The sequence below is a fragment of the Agelaius phoeniceus genome, chromosome 1, assembly GCF_051311805.1.
Source record: "Agelaius phoeniceus isolate bAgePho1 chromosome 1, bAgePho1.hap1, whole genome shotgun sequence".
NCBI classification, from domain to species: Eukaryota; Metazoa; Chordata; class Aves; order Passeriformes; family Icteridae; genus Agelaius; species Agelaius phoeniceus.
In genome coordinates, this window is record NC_135265.1 from 143,713,840 (window position 1) to 143,730,508 (window position 16,669).

At 38.2% G+C, this 16,669-nt stretch overlaps 1 protein-coding gene across 1 annotated transcript in view; it reads left to right on the plus strand.

Moving 5' to 3' along the window:
- The window catches only part of NSMCE2 (NSE2 SUMO ligase component of SMC5/6 complex), a 128,856-nt gene that overhangs the window by 289 nt on the left and 111,898 nt on the right, over positions 1-16,669 (plus strand). The window contains exon 2 of the mRNA XM_054635660.2: positions 3,404-3,551. Coding sequence (XP_054491635.2) covers positions 3,404-3,551 — 148 coding nt within the window. The remainder of the gene's footprint in view (positions 1-3,403; positions 3,552-16,669) is intronic.

A 16,669-nucleotide genomic window follows, 5' to 3' on the forward strand; every position in this document is an offset into this window, starting at 1 on the left:
AGCGGCGGCGGGACGGGTGCGGGGCCGTGTCTCGGTGCGGGACTGCCCGGCCTGCCCGGCCTGCCCTGGAGCGGGTGAGGCGGCCCTGGGAGCGCGGGGCCTCCGGCTCGGCGGGCGCTGCTCCCCACGCCCGTACAGGGAAGGGTCTCCCTGTGGCCGCTCATCCCCGAGTGTGCCTGGGGCTGGACCCTGATCCTGGTGCTCAGAGAGCACTTGACACCTGTAGGGCTGCTGTTACAGAAGCAAATAATACTTTTTTCTTACCTCTGCTTCGTAGTTTGAGATATTGAAGCATAGAAAGTTAGGTAATGTCCTCAGATATTTAAAATAGCGAACAGAATAGAAACTGTAGGTTTTTTTGGTTCTTTTTCCTGTCTGGACCATTTTATCACTTGCTGAAAGAAAAAAAAAAAATGTCCTCAGTAGTCTCCCATTCAGCACGGAGTTTGCTGGTTGTGTTTTCCAGAAGTGAGGGGCTGGGGGTTGCACATCATAAGGGTGCTTTGAGGCACCCATTGAAGTTTCCTTCCATTTCTTGGCAGAAAAGAGTGTGATGGAAACACTGCAGTGAAACCAGTTCCAGGGAGGAATGTGCCCCTCCCTTGGAAGGCAGAATGGACAGCTCCAAGCTGAAGTTGAATAACTCACTTAGAAAGTTCAAGAGTGAAATCTTTTCCTTGGGATCTATAGGAGAGCTGAGGAACAGCGGACTGGCTCAAAAGTGATGGGGGAACAGGACCTGTAAGCCCAGAAGTGGCAGAGCATAGGAGATAAAAGGAAAGCAACACATGTGCCAAACACGCTCCACTGCCAGGGGTTTAGAAGCTGCTGAGACAAAGCTGAATCCTGGGGTGGTGGCCATTTGCCTTTCTCTCCCCATTTTCTTTTGCTTTCTTTCTCTGATTTTCTTATATACTCTTCTCAAAATATGTTGTAAGTCAGACTGAAAACTTCCAGTGTCTTCTTGTGTCTGGAGAACTTAAGAGTTTGCTGAGCTAAAGTTTGGGAAGTGCTTTATTTTTGTCTGGATGTTTTGAAATTTGCCAAGTACCTTATTCTACTTGAAAGTTCTTAAGCTTGCAAATAAAAATTGTTGTTGAGTCTCCTAGTAATTTGGTTGTTTTTCCCATGCACTGCCCAGGGTATATCCCACTGCCTTCCTATGAACCCCTCAGGTGGGCTGGGGCATTACAGGATTGTAACCAGTTTCTGGGAAAAATAATCTTTTATTAAAAAACAAAAAAAAAGGAAAATTCATCCAGAAGAAATTACTTTCCAAAAGACAGATTGAGGTGAACCTACCACTGCAGTAATATGATTTAATGTCATAACCAGTAACTTCTGCTCCTGTGTAGTTTGCTCATGAGAATGAAGGAGCCTTTTTAACTTTTCACTGTTTTTTTTTTTTTTCAGATTCCTGCTTTCACAGTGTGTATCTGTGAAATTTCCAAAAGAACAGCAGGCTTTCTCAATGAGATTTACCAAATTCAAGAGGGGAATTATGTTCTTTTTGTTAGCTTTGGTACACAGAATGGGCTCAGAAAGATAAAGCTGCTAACATGATTTTATGTCACTATTCAGTAGTGTAAGTTTAGATCACAGAGGTTCTATACAAACAGTCTTGCTAAGATAGCAAACAAGTACCTTAAAAAAAGTTCAATAATATACTAGCTGAAGGTATTTGTAATTAAATATTCAAGAGCATCCTTTTTCTTTACTTCCAGGGAGTTCTATATGGAACTTTTCCCTTGTCTTCTTTTGTCAGTTTGACAGCTCTAAAGATCTTTAATGATAGCAGTCACAGTCTTCTGTCAGGGAGAACATGAGCTGACATAACAAGAGCTGTAGTTGAAGCCTGCTGCATCTATGGAAAGATGCACCTTTAGAAGGGGATAGAGAGGAAGACAAATTTGCATGTAATTAAGAAGTTCAATTTGTGGTGAGGTTGAACTCTTGTTAAAATGTTGCTGGAAACACATGACCTAAAGATGGTGTACTAAAAGATAGGATTGACTGGCCAAGAACATTTTATAAATGGAAAAAAAGGAAAATTATAGGAAATAAACATTAGGAGACTGCAGGTATTCAGGTCTCATAGTCTGCATGGTACTTGTGAGGCATGTGGCAATGTTCATGTTAGGGGGAGCACAAGGTGTAGTTCTGGAGTCTCAGGAAAAGCAGTAGAGAGAGATACAGCCTTAGGTATACAAACCTGGGAAAAGCACTGTACTTTCTATACATGTTTTCCAGATTGCTGTTGGATTATAGCCTTCTCCCTCTGGTATACCCCAGATTCGTTTGTGGATTCTGCTCTCTATCTCCCCCAATGGCATCTCAGTATAGTCCTTGAACATACTAGTTATTCTTTACATAGACTAATGCAGTATTTCTGTCTGTCTAAGAGTTCTCCTTTGCTGTGTCTATTTTAATGGGTTTTTTTGGTGTATCTAAAGCTGAAGCAGAATTTTTCTAATCTGCAACTTGAACTATAAAATTCTTCACACCAGGTTCATGTTTCTCAGAGTAGCTATGTGACTGAGTGGGTTATGGCAAAGCATGAAGAAGGAAGAGCAGAAATTGGGGATTTTTTGAGAAGAAATCCATGGATGTGAGCAGTGTGGATAGGCACAGCATAAGCAAAAACACTTAAAGGTTCTACTAATGACAGAGCAGCTAATCCCCACAAGGGTGTAGGCTGTGGGTGTGTATTGCAGAGCCAGAGGGTGGTAAAGAAGATAAACAGTGGTACCTGGGTGACTTTGTTTTGTGCTAATGGAAGATGGGTACCAAAAGTTTGTAGCATCTTTGGCAGAAGTAGGCAGCATTTTAAAGGTGGGCTTTTATTTAAAAATTATGCTAGATGTTTTAGTCTTAAGTACATTCTTAGTAAAGTGACCCTTTGTTAGATTATTTTTTTCCAAGGGCCAGCTGCTGGTGACTAAATAGAATGGTGACTATTCTCACTAAATAGAATGTGAGAAACCATATTTCTTCCTAGGCTAATTGATTACATGCCTAGATAACCCAGACAAGTTTTTGGGCATGTGGGCTTTTTTGGATCTTTTGGATCTGAAATAGAGCAGTGGTTTTCAAGCAGATGTAATTGTGGACTTTGAACTTCACTGTGGTTTAGTGGTAGAAATGAGCAGAGGAAAATGCCAGTTGCTTTTAGTGGTGTAGTTTTGCTTAATACTGAATAGGAGGTGAATTGAAAACCTGTGATGAATTGCACTTCCCTGAAATTACTGACATCTTGGGAGCTAGGTTTTCATCCCTGCTCTCTAATGCTTCAGTGATTCTGTTGACTCTGCTTTATATTTAGCTATCTATTAGAACTTATGTTTTCTCTCCCAAATTCATTGTGTGCAAACTGCTTTTAATTTGTTCTCCCTGTTGTTTCTAGAGTGACAATTTCAAGATGTCAGGTGGTCCAAGAGTCTCGTTCAATGCAATTGATTCTGCTCTTTCTTCTTTGAAAAACTGCCAGTCCTACATCAACTCTGGAATGGATGTGGCTACTCAGGTTGCCCTTGACCTTGTGGAAAGTTTCAGTAAGTATATTCTCTCTTGTATTGCATTCTGAATCATCTGGGGCAGATAAGTTCCAGCCCTATGTATTTTAACTTAGTTACTATTAATATCAATCTTTATTATAGCTCTTCTGGCCTGGCCAGGGTATTTTCATTACAATCATTTCACTTAAATGAAAAATTTCATTTAAATTATAGATTCAGTGAAAGCATAAATAGCAGGCAAACATTGTCCTTGCTTTTGTGACAGCCAAGACTAATTGTGTTCCAGTGATTGTTACCCTACAGCTTTGTAGAAACTTTAACATTGCTGAATGAGATGGAGAAGGTCTCTCAAGTGGCTGAATAAAATGAGTTTTCATTATCATACTGCTTCTTTGTGTGTGTTTTATTTGACATTCAGGGCAAAATATATTAAAATAATGCTAAAGATCTTGAATACAAAGCTTGAGACACCTGTTAGGGGCTGCAGGTTTTTAAATGCTGTCTCTCCTGAAAATCAGGCCTTTTTTAGGGTGCTTCAATTTCAACATTTCCAAAGTGGGGTACTTTAAATCTCCAATTACTGCCAACAGTCTTGTCATTGCTATTTCATAAGAAAAGGAGCACTGCGAAGATACTTTTCAAGGACAAACATTAGCTGACCCATTTCCCTATCTTGGATCTGTGTTAATGTTTTCACTAGGGAAAAATAAAAACTTTAAAGCTCCAAACCCCTGATAGTTTTAATAAAGAGTGGAGAACAAGAATCTCCTGAAAGAAAAGCTCTGCTGTTCATTATAAATCTTGCACTCAACTAAGCCAAGGATTATGTACAATCAAGATTCATGTTTTTCTCTTTGTCTGGTGTGATAGTTCTCTCTCCTTTCACCTTTGTATCCATACTGCTGTCAGAGACAATTGACATGCCATTTCTAGCAGGAAGAGGAAATGGAAAGCTTGTCTGAACAGTCACCTGGGGAGTCCCTTTGATGTAAAACTCTTGTAACCAGTTCCATTTCCCCTCTGCTTTAGCAGTCACCATCTCTCCTACTTTGTCATAAGCAATGCATAGAAATACATTGAATATATTGAATTCTTTCCTCCCCAAGACCACAGAAATTAATTATTTATATAAAAGTTAAAAGTTTCTTGTTAATTACACTTTTCAGTAGAAGCCCCTGTTTCATTCCTACTGGGAAGGGGTGCAAGGCAACTTAAGCTCAACTGTGCATGTCTGCAGCTGCAAGTCTGTGCCTTGTACTCCTAGGAAATATCTCTTCCTCATTTATCTGCTTCTGACACATTAATCTTTAATTAAAAGCTTGAAATTATTTTGTTCACTTAACTCAGTAACCAAAAGGACCAAGCATTCTGTCCTGGGAGGAGGAGATTACTTCTGATGAAATACCTGGTTACAGTTGAGTTACATCCTGTGACTGGAAAATAGCTCCTACCTAGACCATAACACATTTTATTCTAGCAGAGGCAACTTTCCTTTTGAATCATGGTTACAGAATTATCAAGCATGATCTATTATCACAGTACATCCCATTGCACTACAGAGAAGGTGTTCCAGATTTGTAGGATTTGTAGGTCATACTTCTTTGGTCTGGTGTTCCCAAATTACATTTTCACCTACAACAGTTGTCTTGTTCACTCCTACACCTTTCCTTGCAGATGTATTTACATGGAATGAACAGATAGTGAAGGTCCTCACTTCTGTAAGGTTTGGTTTCCATTCCCCTGACTACTCTGCTTGGATTTCAAGTTCTTGTGCTCCTTGCAGAATGCCATCAGGAAGGATACCAGATTTCTGTAGCATGACATGCATGGTAAACTCTCAGTATTTTAGAATTAGCATCATCTGATCTGCTGGATTTGACTGTTCAGCTCTCACCTCCAGCTCATATGTGGCAATTTCTGTTTCTAAAGCTGTTGCTCATCTATCCTCATTTGCCTTCAAGTTCTGAGGCAAAATAATTTAATTTTGAGACAGAGTTAGATAATACATTTCTGTGTTTTTCTTTCTGTCTTGTTTTTAATTTGCTTTAATTTCCTTTGCAAAATTTGACTGTCCAGCTTCTGACAGGTTTCATTGCTAGGCTTTGTGGAAGCAAGAATTTTGTTGCAACTGTTTGTTTTAGTTTACAAGCACTTTTTCTGTGTGTTTATTTTATTCCTTTAGTCTTTCATAATGGACAATGCTGTTTTTTGTGAATAGTAATTAAGTACATAGCAAGTACATAGCATAGTACATGGGAAAAAATTACATTTGCCTCCTAAGATAACTGAAAAGACAGAAAAAGTTAGTTCAGTGAGTGATTTTTCCTCTCTTAATTCCTATTCTCCACAGACAAAATCCTGAAGACATTTACTGTTAAATGTATTTATTAAATGTTTGTTTTGTTCTACTCCTGTATATATTTATGAAAAGAAATTGCTTGTGTTCAATATTTGCGTCAGGCATTGCTCATTTATGAACCTGTACAATCTCTAGAAAAATAAGGCTATTTCTTATTAATAAGGCTATTATTAATAATAGCTAAATGAGTGCAGAATAATTTTAATGTATCTGATCATGAAAACCTCTTATTTTTAAGGGGTTTTTTTGATGTCCATTAAGTTAAATTGTTGATTAAGATCTCCCTGTCAGTTGAAAACCTGCTGACTTTTAGCATTGAACATTGGTGTTATGAACATGTGCTGACAAAGAGACAGAATTTTAAAGATCCTGGAAGGGCTTAAGGATCTAGAGGTGAAAATTAGTTTCAGCAAACTGAGTGTGAAAAGGAAACAGCCAATTTAAAAGCTCATTTTATTTAATGAGTGAAAAAGAAAGATAAACCTTTTGTCCTTCTCAGTCTTTCTGCTGATTATCTTTTAGATACTGACATTGTCTAACAGTTGTATTTTTCTTTTCTTTAAAGAACATTCTTGTTGTATAGAAGCATTTTGAAAGTTACTATATAAATAAATTATGTAAGCAAAAAACCAGACTGTGCACACTTGGTTTCAGTATGTCTGCGTGTGCTCAGAATACTCTTGGACATTCTGTGGCCCAGGCTAGTAAAATACTGAAGGAAAGGACACATTGATATTTGTGACTGGTCAATTAGCCTTCCAAGGGTCTGAATATTTTAAAGCTAAAGAACATGCTTATGTCCTTTGCTGGATTGGAGACCTAATAGATTTGAGAATTTGAAGATGACACTGTTCAAAATCAGTTATAATGCAAGTAAAATCCTCTCAGTTCTGCTATAATTTGCATCTTCCTAAATATTGCCTCATTCTGGTTTTGAGCTTTAGTAGTGTGATTGCAGAAAGAGAATTCATTAAATCACTTGTCACAAGTACTTGTTTGGCAACATCTCTGAATTGTAATGCTCTGAGTATTGAACTTTGAGCCCTCGTTGGCACCTCTGCACACAGAGGAGCAGCTGTTTGCACTGCTAATTTAACTTCTCTTGGTTGAACTTGCTTTACTCACCTACTTGGAGTAGTTCTGTAGACTTAGAAAGCACTGATGGACATCCATGTCAAATACTTGAACCATAAGGTTTATTCTGTGTTTTTGGAATTGGTGAAACCTGCAATTCCATGTTGACTGATGTGCTGATTATGGTAAGAATATGCTGGTCCAGGACAAATCTGTCATATCCATGACAGACATCCATTCCTAGCTTTGCTCAAAATTTTTGGGTGTAAATTTGGTCAGCTTGCTGAGGATGGCAGTTTCAGGTGACTCTTCAACAGAACTTTCTCAAGAATATGGGATTGTAAAGTATGGAGAGCTGTGGATATTAGAATGAAGAAATCTAACTCATGGTCATCTCCAGGCTTCCAGTCCAACAGCTGCTCTGTAGATGGGGTGTTACTTTTGTCTGGGTTGGAGTCCAAACTGGGATGATTGTCCAGTACAAATGGGAAATAACTTGGAGGTCTGGAGAGTATACTAACTACAGACAAGATAAGAATTTCTTAGCAATAAACTTTTGAAAAGCGTTTTCAAGAATGGACAGTTAGGGTTTTGTCTAATTAGCTGAATGGGTTTTCTGTAGAAAGCAAGATGCTGCCTTGATGTCTGGGACATCCTTTCAACCACACATCGCTTTCCCAGTGTGAAGTGTAGAGGCCATTAAATGTGGAATTTAATATAAAATAGCTTAATATTAAATAGCTGTTTTTGGGAAGCAGTTACTGCAGGTAAATTCTAATCTTACTTGAGGGAAAAGAAAGAGCTACCTTTTCTTCAAAAACTTGCTGAAAATGTCATGGTCAGCTGTTGCCCATGGCTGTTTGCCACCTATATTTCAGAGCAGTGATCTTCCTGTAGCACTATCAGGATCTGCTTGAGAATGCCTCCTGTTTTCTTACCATCCTTTGAAGGGTTTTTCTGCTCACCACTGTGTACAGAACAGGCCCAGGGGTCTTAAAAATGTCAGTGATACAATTCTTTGGCACGTTCCCCAGATTAAATTAGAGTTACAGCTCTGGCTTTTCTTTCTTGTCTGGTCATTACATAAGCTGCTCCTTCTGCCAGCAGAGTTTACCTCAATTCTGTCTGCTTACTCTATTTGTCTGTTTCCCTGTCCCAGGGCTGCCTCTGCAGTTTTCTTCAAGCAGTGTGCAGCACTTCATCTCATATGTGCAATGCCCTCCTTTTCTGGCTGCTTTCTCATCTCCAGCTGATTGAGATCCAGTATCATCATGCCTGTTCAGTACTAATTAAACAGTAGTTGATAATGTAGGATCTTCTAACCCTGTGAGATTATCCACATTACTTTGACTTATATCACTGCTCACTTAGAATGGTTTTAGCAAGAGCAGCTCTAAATGTTGCTGAGGGTTGTTGACATAGGAAGAAGGTTGACATAGGAAGGTTGTTGACATAGGAGAATACAGATGTGGCAGATAGCCTTGTTTTATGAAATTATTGCCAGCATTTTGATAGACAGTTGGATGTGTTTATATGGAATATCCACTATTCTTTGGAGTGACTTTCTAAACCCATTGCAGCAGCCTAAAACAGTGACACTTGAACATTCTAAGCTTGTTCATCCCTGAGAGAGGGACCCTTTCTATGCAAGTTTCTCTGTCATTGACCTAAAACTTCTACTTGGAATGGTATAAACTGCAGTATGAAAATGGACTCTGTAGCTGTGCTGGAATATCAAATTATTTGGTTAATTTGTTTTCTTTGTTCCTTTTTTTTCCTAGCTTATTTTTCCTTGGAAATTCAAATGCAGGATTCCTGCAGTATCATCCCATCATATGAATCTTGACATTGATCAGGTTCTTGTGCATGAAATGACTATGATGTACTTCTTCTGGGATCCAGAAATCAACCTGCTGACACCTGTGCTTCTAAAATGTTTATGATCTCTTAGTTTCCATGGTGTTAGAGATCACTGTGCTTCATAAAAATAATCCAAACCTAAGGTACTTGTCCTGAGAACAGGCTGTAGCAAATAGGGTGGAATGACACTTTGTGACTTGCTTGAGTAAGAGGAGTGAGCATGAAAGTCCTCTGACTGAGGAAATAAGCAGGATAAACTTTGCCTTGCTGCCCTGTCCTTGTCCATGGCAAGATAAGCCATGTCAAGATGTTTTCTTGCACATCCTGCCTTCTGTCACATACAGATGGTGATTTGGTCAGGTCTCCACCTCAACAGTGGCCTTGTAATGGTCAAAGCTGTGGTCTGTGCTGCAGGGACAGTTAATGAGAAATCAGACCTTGGTTTTCACACTTAGGCGCATCTATCTGTGAAGGTGCTTGTGAGAAGAAAGTAGCAAACAGTTTTATATGCACTGTAGGAATACAGGATTTTTCTTATTGGAGAACCTAAATGTAGATTTTCTTTTTCTGTTTTCTTGTTGGAGAATAAAAGTGTAGAATGTCAAAGTCCATCCTGGAGATAAATGACTTTTCACTGACGCTTGCTATACAGAAATGTTTTCTAGTTATGAGAAGGCAGAAAATGAAGAGAGGCCAATGATGCATGAAGTTCATCTTTCTGTGTTAGACTCTGCTAGATGCTTCCTGTGAAGCTGCAAGAATTCCCTCATGATACCATGCTGTTCTCAGAGGAAGTTTTATTCTAACCCCAGTTTTTTCTCTGCCAGAAGCTGTTTGTTCACTGATCTGCTTTGTTGCTACACCAGTGTCTGTGGTGTTGATTGGTGACGTGCAGAAACTCAGTGTAGGCACCAAAATTACATCTTTCTTGGGGAAGTTCTCTTCCTGTTGTCCAAAGTAAGCTTGTATTTTGTGGTATGGGAAATAAAATGTTCCATATTCCTTTCTCAAAAATACTAATTTTGCTTTCCTTCAAATCCCTTGCTTAAGATTAATCATTTTAGAGAAGATGTGCTTTTAATCTTAACTTACGCTTCTATTGTGCTGTGCTTCTTGTATTGTTTTACAGATATTTAACCTTTCAACTAACATTGAGAAAGGTATGGTTTTTGGAAGTAGATAAGTACATGGTGTTATACTTGGAGTAGTTATTCTTCAAGTAATTTTATTCTTTGAAACAAGAAAGACTGGTTGAGTTCTTGTGAAATGCTTTTCTGAAAACAAAAAAGTTACATTTTTTGCACTATGCTCTGCAGTCAATATAAACATTTTGAGAAGAGAGAGTTGGATTTTTTTTTTTCTACCTCTCTTTACTTGCAATGTTTATATCCAGCACTGATGCGCCCGTTGCTGGAAGGCACTGGTTGGCTCTGGAAGCTGTTCTTCAAAGCTGTCCAAAAAAGGAGAGTTTGGAAATGTGCCTTGTTTCAAAATCTGGAAAAATATTACTTGTAATGAAAGATTTTTGTTCTTTTATATTTATCCAAATCCACTCTGACTGTAGTCTGTAATCTTAAAAAGTGGAAAGAAACAAATATTGTAGTGTTGTTACTGTTTCCTAGCTGTAATTTTGACTGCAAGAAGAGCACAGTGAAGTGAGGGGAAAGCAGCTAAATTAAGCTCTAATAAGCTATATTAAGCAGCTGTATTATTCTCTTAAGCAGCATGCTTTTGTTCTGATAGCTCTTTTTCAGATTGGGTGCTCATTAAGCTGGGTGCATCCAAGTATTTTTGTTCCTCAACTTCAGAAGTTCCAAGGACAGAGAAACCCTTTAGGTGGCAGCAGAGGCTTTGCTTTTTGCTTCTCCTGCTGTGGCACTCAGGAACTCACTCCTAGGATGGATCTAGAGGTGTTGCTGCATGCTCTTGCATTTAGTGACAATAGAATATAAATGGAGGATTCAGATGAATAAAAAAGAATTTGTATTATCAGATAAATACAGATCATTGCATTTTATACATTTATTCTTGCATGAAGCTGCTATGTTGTGGTTGATGTAGAGAGTACAAATCAGAGTGAAATCCAGGCTTGATTTAAAGCTTAGCTGAATAACTGGACAGAATAACTGTCCTTAGTGTGTTCTCATGGAAATGTACTAACAGTGTGCCCCTGAGCAGAAGGTCAGAGCTGGACAGACCTGGATTTTATCAGAACTTTTACGAGTGCTCAGATAAAAACTGCACAGTTTTATTTCACAGCTTTTGGTAGGTGGTATTTACATGGTGTCTGATGTCAAATACATGCATATGTATGTGTGAATATTTATTCCATTTTCCTATGTATCTTTCTAAGGCAGTGGGTAGTTTTCTCCCCCAAAGGTCATTGTGAGTCAGAGAGATTTGCAGCCACCTGGTGGGTTACCTCATGTACCCATAGTTACTATAAATTTCTCTGTCCTAGACCTCATAAAATCTCAGTAGTCTTCAAAATAGATCATAAGTGGGATTTAAATGCTATACAGACCTTTTTGGAGACCCTCTGTGCACTAGTGATGTTAACCTTGAGAGAATGAGTGAGCTTACGGCTGTGAGTTATAGGCTTGAAATTGCTGGGTGAGGTTCTTTGGCCTCTGCTATGCATGAGATCAGAGCAGAATGATGCTGATGGTCTGTTACAGCTTAGAAATACCATGAAGTACTGCAGAGGTCCTGTGTGGGCTCTTTAGCACAAAGATAAATCAACCTTTTTGAACAAAAGCCAAAGAGGAATATTTTATCTGAGTAATTTACTGTATGAAAATATTCTCTGTAGTATATAAATCTGTCATTTTCTTATCATCATATTTCTGCTACAGAAATGTGGCAATAAGAAAATACTACTAACTCCTGCTTAAATGTAGAGGCATACAGTATATATAGAAAGTAGTGTGGGCTTTGAAGAACCCACACTGAAGGCTTTAATTTTTATCAATTTAAGTAGATCAGAATTTAGCTTTCAGTGATCTAATTCTGTGCATAAAAAATTAGGGAAGGAGGAGGAACCTACAAAAGTAGAAAAAAAGCTGGGGTTGGCAGCATTCAGAATGATTAGGAATATAAAGCAATTGTATTTCTTTTCTTGATTCTTTCCACTAGGAAAAGATTTATCTGGGTAAAAAGTAAGCATTGTGCTGACATGTTCTTGGTGTTTGGTCAACACATGAAAGTAGATGTGATAATTTTGAAACTTCATCCAGAGCCCTACAAATAGACACAGGACACTTGTCAAAATTTTATTTTTCCTTTCTTTTCCTGTCTTTTTGTTTGCTTCTTCAAGAATTTAAGACCTTGGTACTGGTTTTTACCTTGTTTTTTTGATACTCAAATAACTTTTTTTTTGTAAACGAACAGAGACTTAATTACTAGAGGTTTTTAGTACTTTCAGTTTAAAAAACCCCTCTGACTCAAATCCAGGTTTTGTGACATGTTTTATGAAATTTATACCAATGTTATATAGCACTGATGCTCCAGTGAAGAATGAATATTGTAATATGTACAGATTAAATTCCAGGAATTTAAAGGGGAATGTTTGCTTTTTCAGTTAGAATTGTGTGTAAGACTTTTGTGTTCCTTACTGACACTGAAACCGATGTAAAATACCATCCTTTGGAGGATAGGCAGGGGTTGGTGGTCTGAATTGGAGATTTAAAATACTTTTAATTATAATTTTCATAGATTATTTTGTTTCCCTTCTCATTTTGTTTACCATTTTCTCTGAAGAAGAACAAGGAACACATTATATGAATGAGATAAAATAACTGAGGTACTCTTGAGTCTAATTTTTCTGAGTCCTCAAGGCTGGGACTAACTGTGCTTTCAAACTGGCATCACACTGTGGCCTTGAGGAAGTCACTGGAGTACACAAAACATGAATTTGCCTTCTATAAAAAAAAGGTGTCAGGAGTGTTTTGTGAGAATGTATGAATATCTCAAACTCCTGCATAGATATTCACTTCTGGTTTAGCTTATGATATCTGTGCCTGGGGAAATTGTGTTACAAGAATCTAAAAATAATGTGAATTGTCTGTGATGGTGGTAGGTGATTGGAAAAAGTAGGAGATAGGTAGCCATGAAAAATATGTGTACAGGGGAAATAAAAGGCAGCAGAAGACAACAGACCAGCAAAGATATCATCATTGCCTTTTAGTGAATTGACAAATAGGAAGTGTCACAACTGTTGGTGTGGTCCCACAATTACAGGTGATATGAAATGGTTTGAACCACTAAAATACACACAGGGCACTAAGTGAAGATTTGCATTTAGATGAAGTGTACGAGTGAGACACAACCATGTCTACAGGAGGGTAGTCTGGTGTTTATTAGTGGGATAATACTATGTGAAAAGAGAAAATTTTACACTGATTCAAAAAAATGTGCTACTAGAACTGCTTACAGAAAGAAAATTTACAGTGAAACCCACAGTTCAGCAAGAGGTAGGCTGAAGAATCCATCCTATCTCTGAATAAACTGTTCAACCTTGTGTTTTCTTTTGTGTTGCAGTTTTCAGGCACTGGATCTTACATTTCTATCTGATAATCAAAGAGCCAAATATGTTCAGAAATCTTCAAGATGTTAGTAGTAGATCATGAACAAGTCACCTTTAGCATCTTCAACTTCACAAGCTGAGCTGCTTTAGTCAGTCTTGGTGAAAGACCCACTTTCCAGGCATGGGTAATTTGTGTTGTTCTTTCTTTGAAATACTGAGAGAGCTTATTGAAGGACAGTGCAATTAGCAGGATTTAGTCTTTGCCTGAATTATACACTATGTGCTGTTAAAGATAGGGATGCATCTGCCAAATCATCAGCATACAGTCAGCCCCTTCTTAAGAAACCTAAAAGCCAGAACAATCCCTGTACCCCTCTTAGGCATTGAACAGGGGTCTGACATTACTGATGAGCATCATACAGCAAACCTTGTGTGTAGGGCACGTAGTAACCAAGTCACTGCTGTCACTCAGGCTGTCCAGCCACCCTCAGGCAGTGTTTATGTTTGGTGAGTTCCCAAACTGCAGTTACCTCGAATGACTGGGGAACTTATGCCCTTTTTCTTATTGTTTCAGTTTGGGGTTTTTTAGCTTGCTAATGGACCTTTATGCCAATAAAAAAACCCAATAGTTATGAGTCTGTTGGAGCTGCTATTACATAAAAGGATGGGAGAAAGTGAGAGGTGATCCCCAAAGATGGTGATCACTGGGAAGATAGCACTTGGATATAGAGAAAGAATCAAAAAGCCAGCTAGCAAATGCTCAGGAGAAAAAAAAGTGGGAATGGGGGAGCTGGATGAGAAAGAATAGAAGGGGAATAAGTGGTAAAGAAATGTGTAATGAAGGATGAGGAAAAGTAAGAAATAGGAAAGCCACATCAACAGGATTAAGCAGGACAGTATGCTGATCAGTCTCTAGAAGACAAAACTTAATTGAATGCCTTCCTATTAGTGTTTCCATGTAAGCAACTTCTGTAGTTGCCACAAAGGTGTTAGCTTTCACAAAGGGGAAGAGTAGTCTGGCATATAAATGAAAGGAGGACTGGTCCATGTGGATAAAAATGGAAAAGATAGATGTGGTCATTCTGATTAGTCCCATGCTAAAGCTGTTCAACATTTGTGTGTGTGAACCTTTTGCCTTTTTGACATTATCAATAGATACTATTGAGTGCTTCTGAAACATGCATCTGCAGTAGCACTCAACAGAAGGTGACAATCTCAAACAGCTCCCTAAATTACATATAATGAACTTTCCTATTAAAAAAGACTTAACAAAAGGAGGCAGCTGGCTTAAGGAGAAGGTGGCAGATGAAGAGAACACAATTCAAAGAAGTGTTCACACATTAAGGAAGTAATTTTAACAGGCTTTCCCCAGACTGTAAGTGGGAATGGAATTATACATTGCATGTAAATGTCAAGTGACAATAATATCTTCTGATTTAAATCAACCTTGCAACCTCTTTCCTATTTTTCTTCAGATGAATAAAGTTTAACTTGTGATTTCCTTACTAATCATCTTAGTAAGCAGTGGGTGAGTAGACATTTACTGCATGGGTAGATTAATGTGACATTTTCACAAGACTTCATTTTTTGAAGTTTATTACTTGTGGGTGTGGATCTAATTCACAGCTGTTTTTGAGAGAATTAGGTATGCCATAACTCATTCAAATTCTGTATTTTCTTGATATTTTTAGATTTTATCCATGCTTTGTTAGAGGTGTGTAGTCTGGTCGGATGTCTCAAGGTAATCAAGTCTTCTCTGCTGAATAGTTTCGTGTACAGACTTGGCCCAATCACTTTTCTAGAAAAACAGATTTTAAATGGAACAAAATTCAAAAACATATTAGTTTAAAGGAGAGAAAATTCTCTCAAATAGTGCATGCTAGCCACACAAATCTCAACCATAGTCCTATGGTTCTGAATTTAATTTATTTTAATAACACAATGACTAATACCTATGTCATAGTTTACCAGTTCTGGTTAAGCTGAAACACAGGCAACCTTTTACTTCTTATCTGGTTACAGAACATTTCCACATTCAGTTTCAATTTATATTCTTGTTTTTTTGAAAACTACCCTTTGAGAAGCCATGAGGCCCCTCAAAGCTCCTTCTTTCCTACTATGGACAAAGATAACAGCAGTATATAAAAAACATGCTGAGAGACCATCATCTGTGTTGTACTGTAAGCCATCAAAGAATTCCTGTTTCCTCTCAAAATCATAAATATTTCTGTCTGTATGAGACCTAGGCAATACAGACTTGCATTGCTTTTTTTTTTTTTTTACACAGAGATATGCATTTTCCACATGATAAGAAAGTAGCAGCTCCTTGTAATATGACATTTTTTATATGAATTTTGTGGGAAGTGAAATTTCAGCAATGGAAAGATTTAGCTCTGTCACTTACCAGCATTCAAGCAGCAGAATGAATGCCACATACCAGCAATCCATGCCAAAAAGAGGAGATCTGCCAATTCACAGAAGAGGTTTTATGCAAAGGAAGCCTGCTAGAGGCAGAAAGAAATGCTGGTTTTCATTACACCTTAAGTTTGTGTGCAGTCTTTGCCTTTGCCTTGTCTGTGTAAGAGGATTATGTGGGTTGGGTTTTTTTGTGTCAGGGTTTTGGGGTTTTTTCAGTAATTTTGAGGAATTATGGGCTCTGAAAGCAGTAGCTTTAGTACTGTGGCATGGTTAGCACTTCAAGTGCTGCATCAGTATGTGATTCATAATGAACTGGATGTTTGCTTGGGGAACATCACCTGACCTTTGCTTACATGAGACACTGCTTTTCTAGATTCCTTTAGTTTAACCTTGATTGTTTTCTGTCTTTCACTTCTCTTCAGCAGAAACTGGAAAATATCCAAAGCACATGGAAGTATCTGCATTTGCAGAAATTAGCTTTGGAGATGATACTCATATCAATTTCAAATAACCTTCACATTTCTGAGAATATTACAGATCAGTGTTTCTGATTTTAAAACACCAACCTTTCTTTTGTCAGCTGTATCTAATGAATTTGAATTGTCTTTTGTTTATTCATTTATGTGTATGGACCAGTGTCAGATCTGTTTTAAGAGACTTCACTGCTTTGTTCACAGTGGTGCAAAATGTGGAGTTGCTGCCAGCCAGATTTGTCTCAAAAGCTGCCTATAAAACTGGATTGTTTTCCCACCCTGAGCTTGCTGCTCAGCTGCACCACAGCCAATGCCCCAGCTGGTTAGCAAAAGAGCAGCCGTGCTCTGTCTGGGGCTACTGATAACCTTCTCTAAATTCTGAAGTCAGGAATGCCAAGGGTTGTAGAAGCAGAAATACCAAAATTTAGATTGGGAGGCTGTGTGG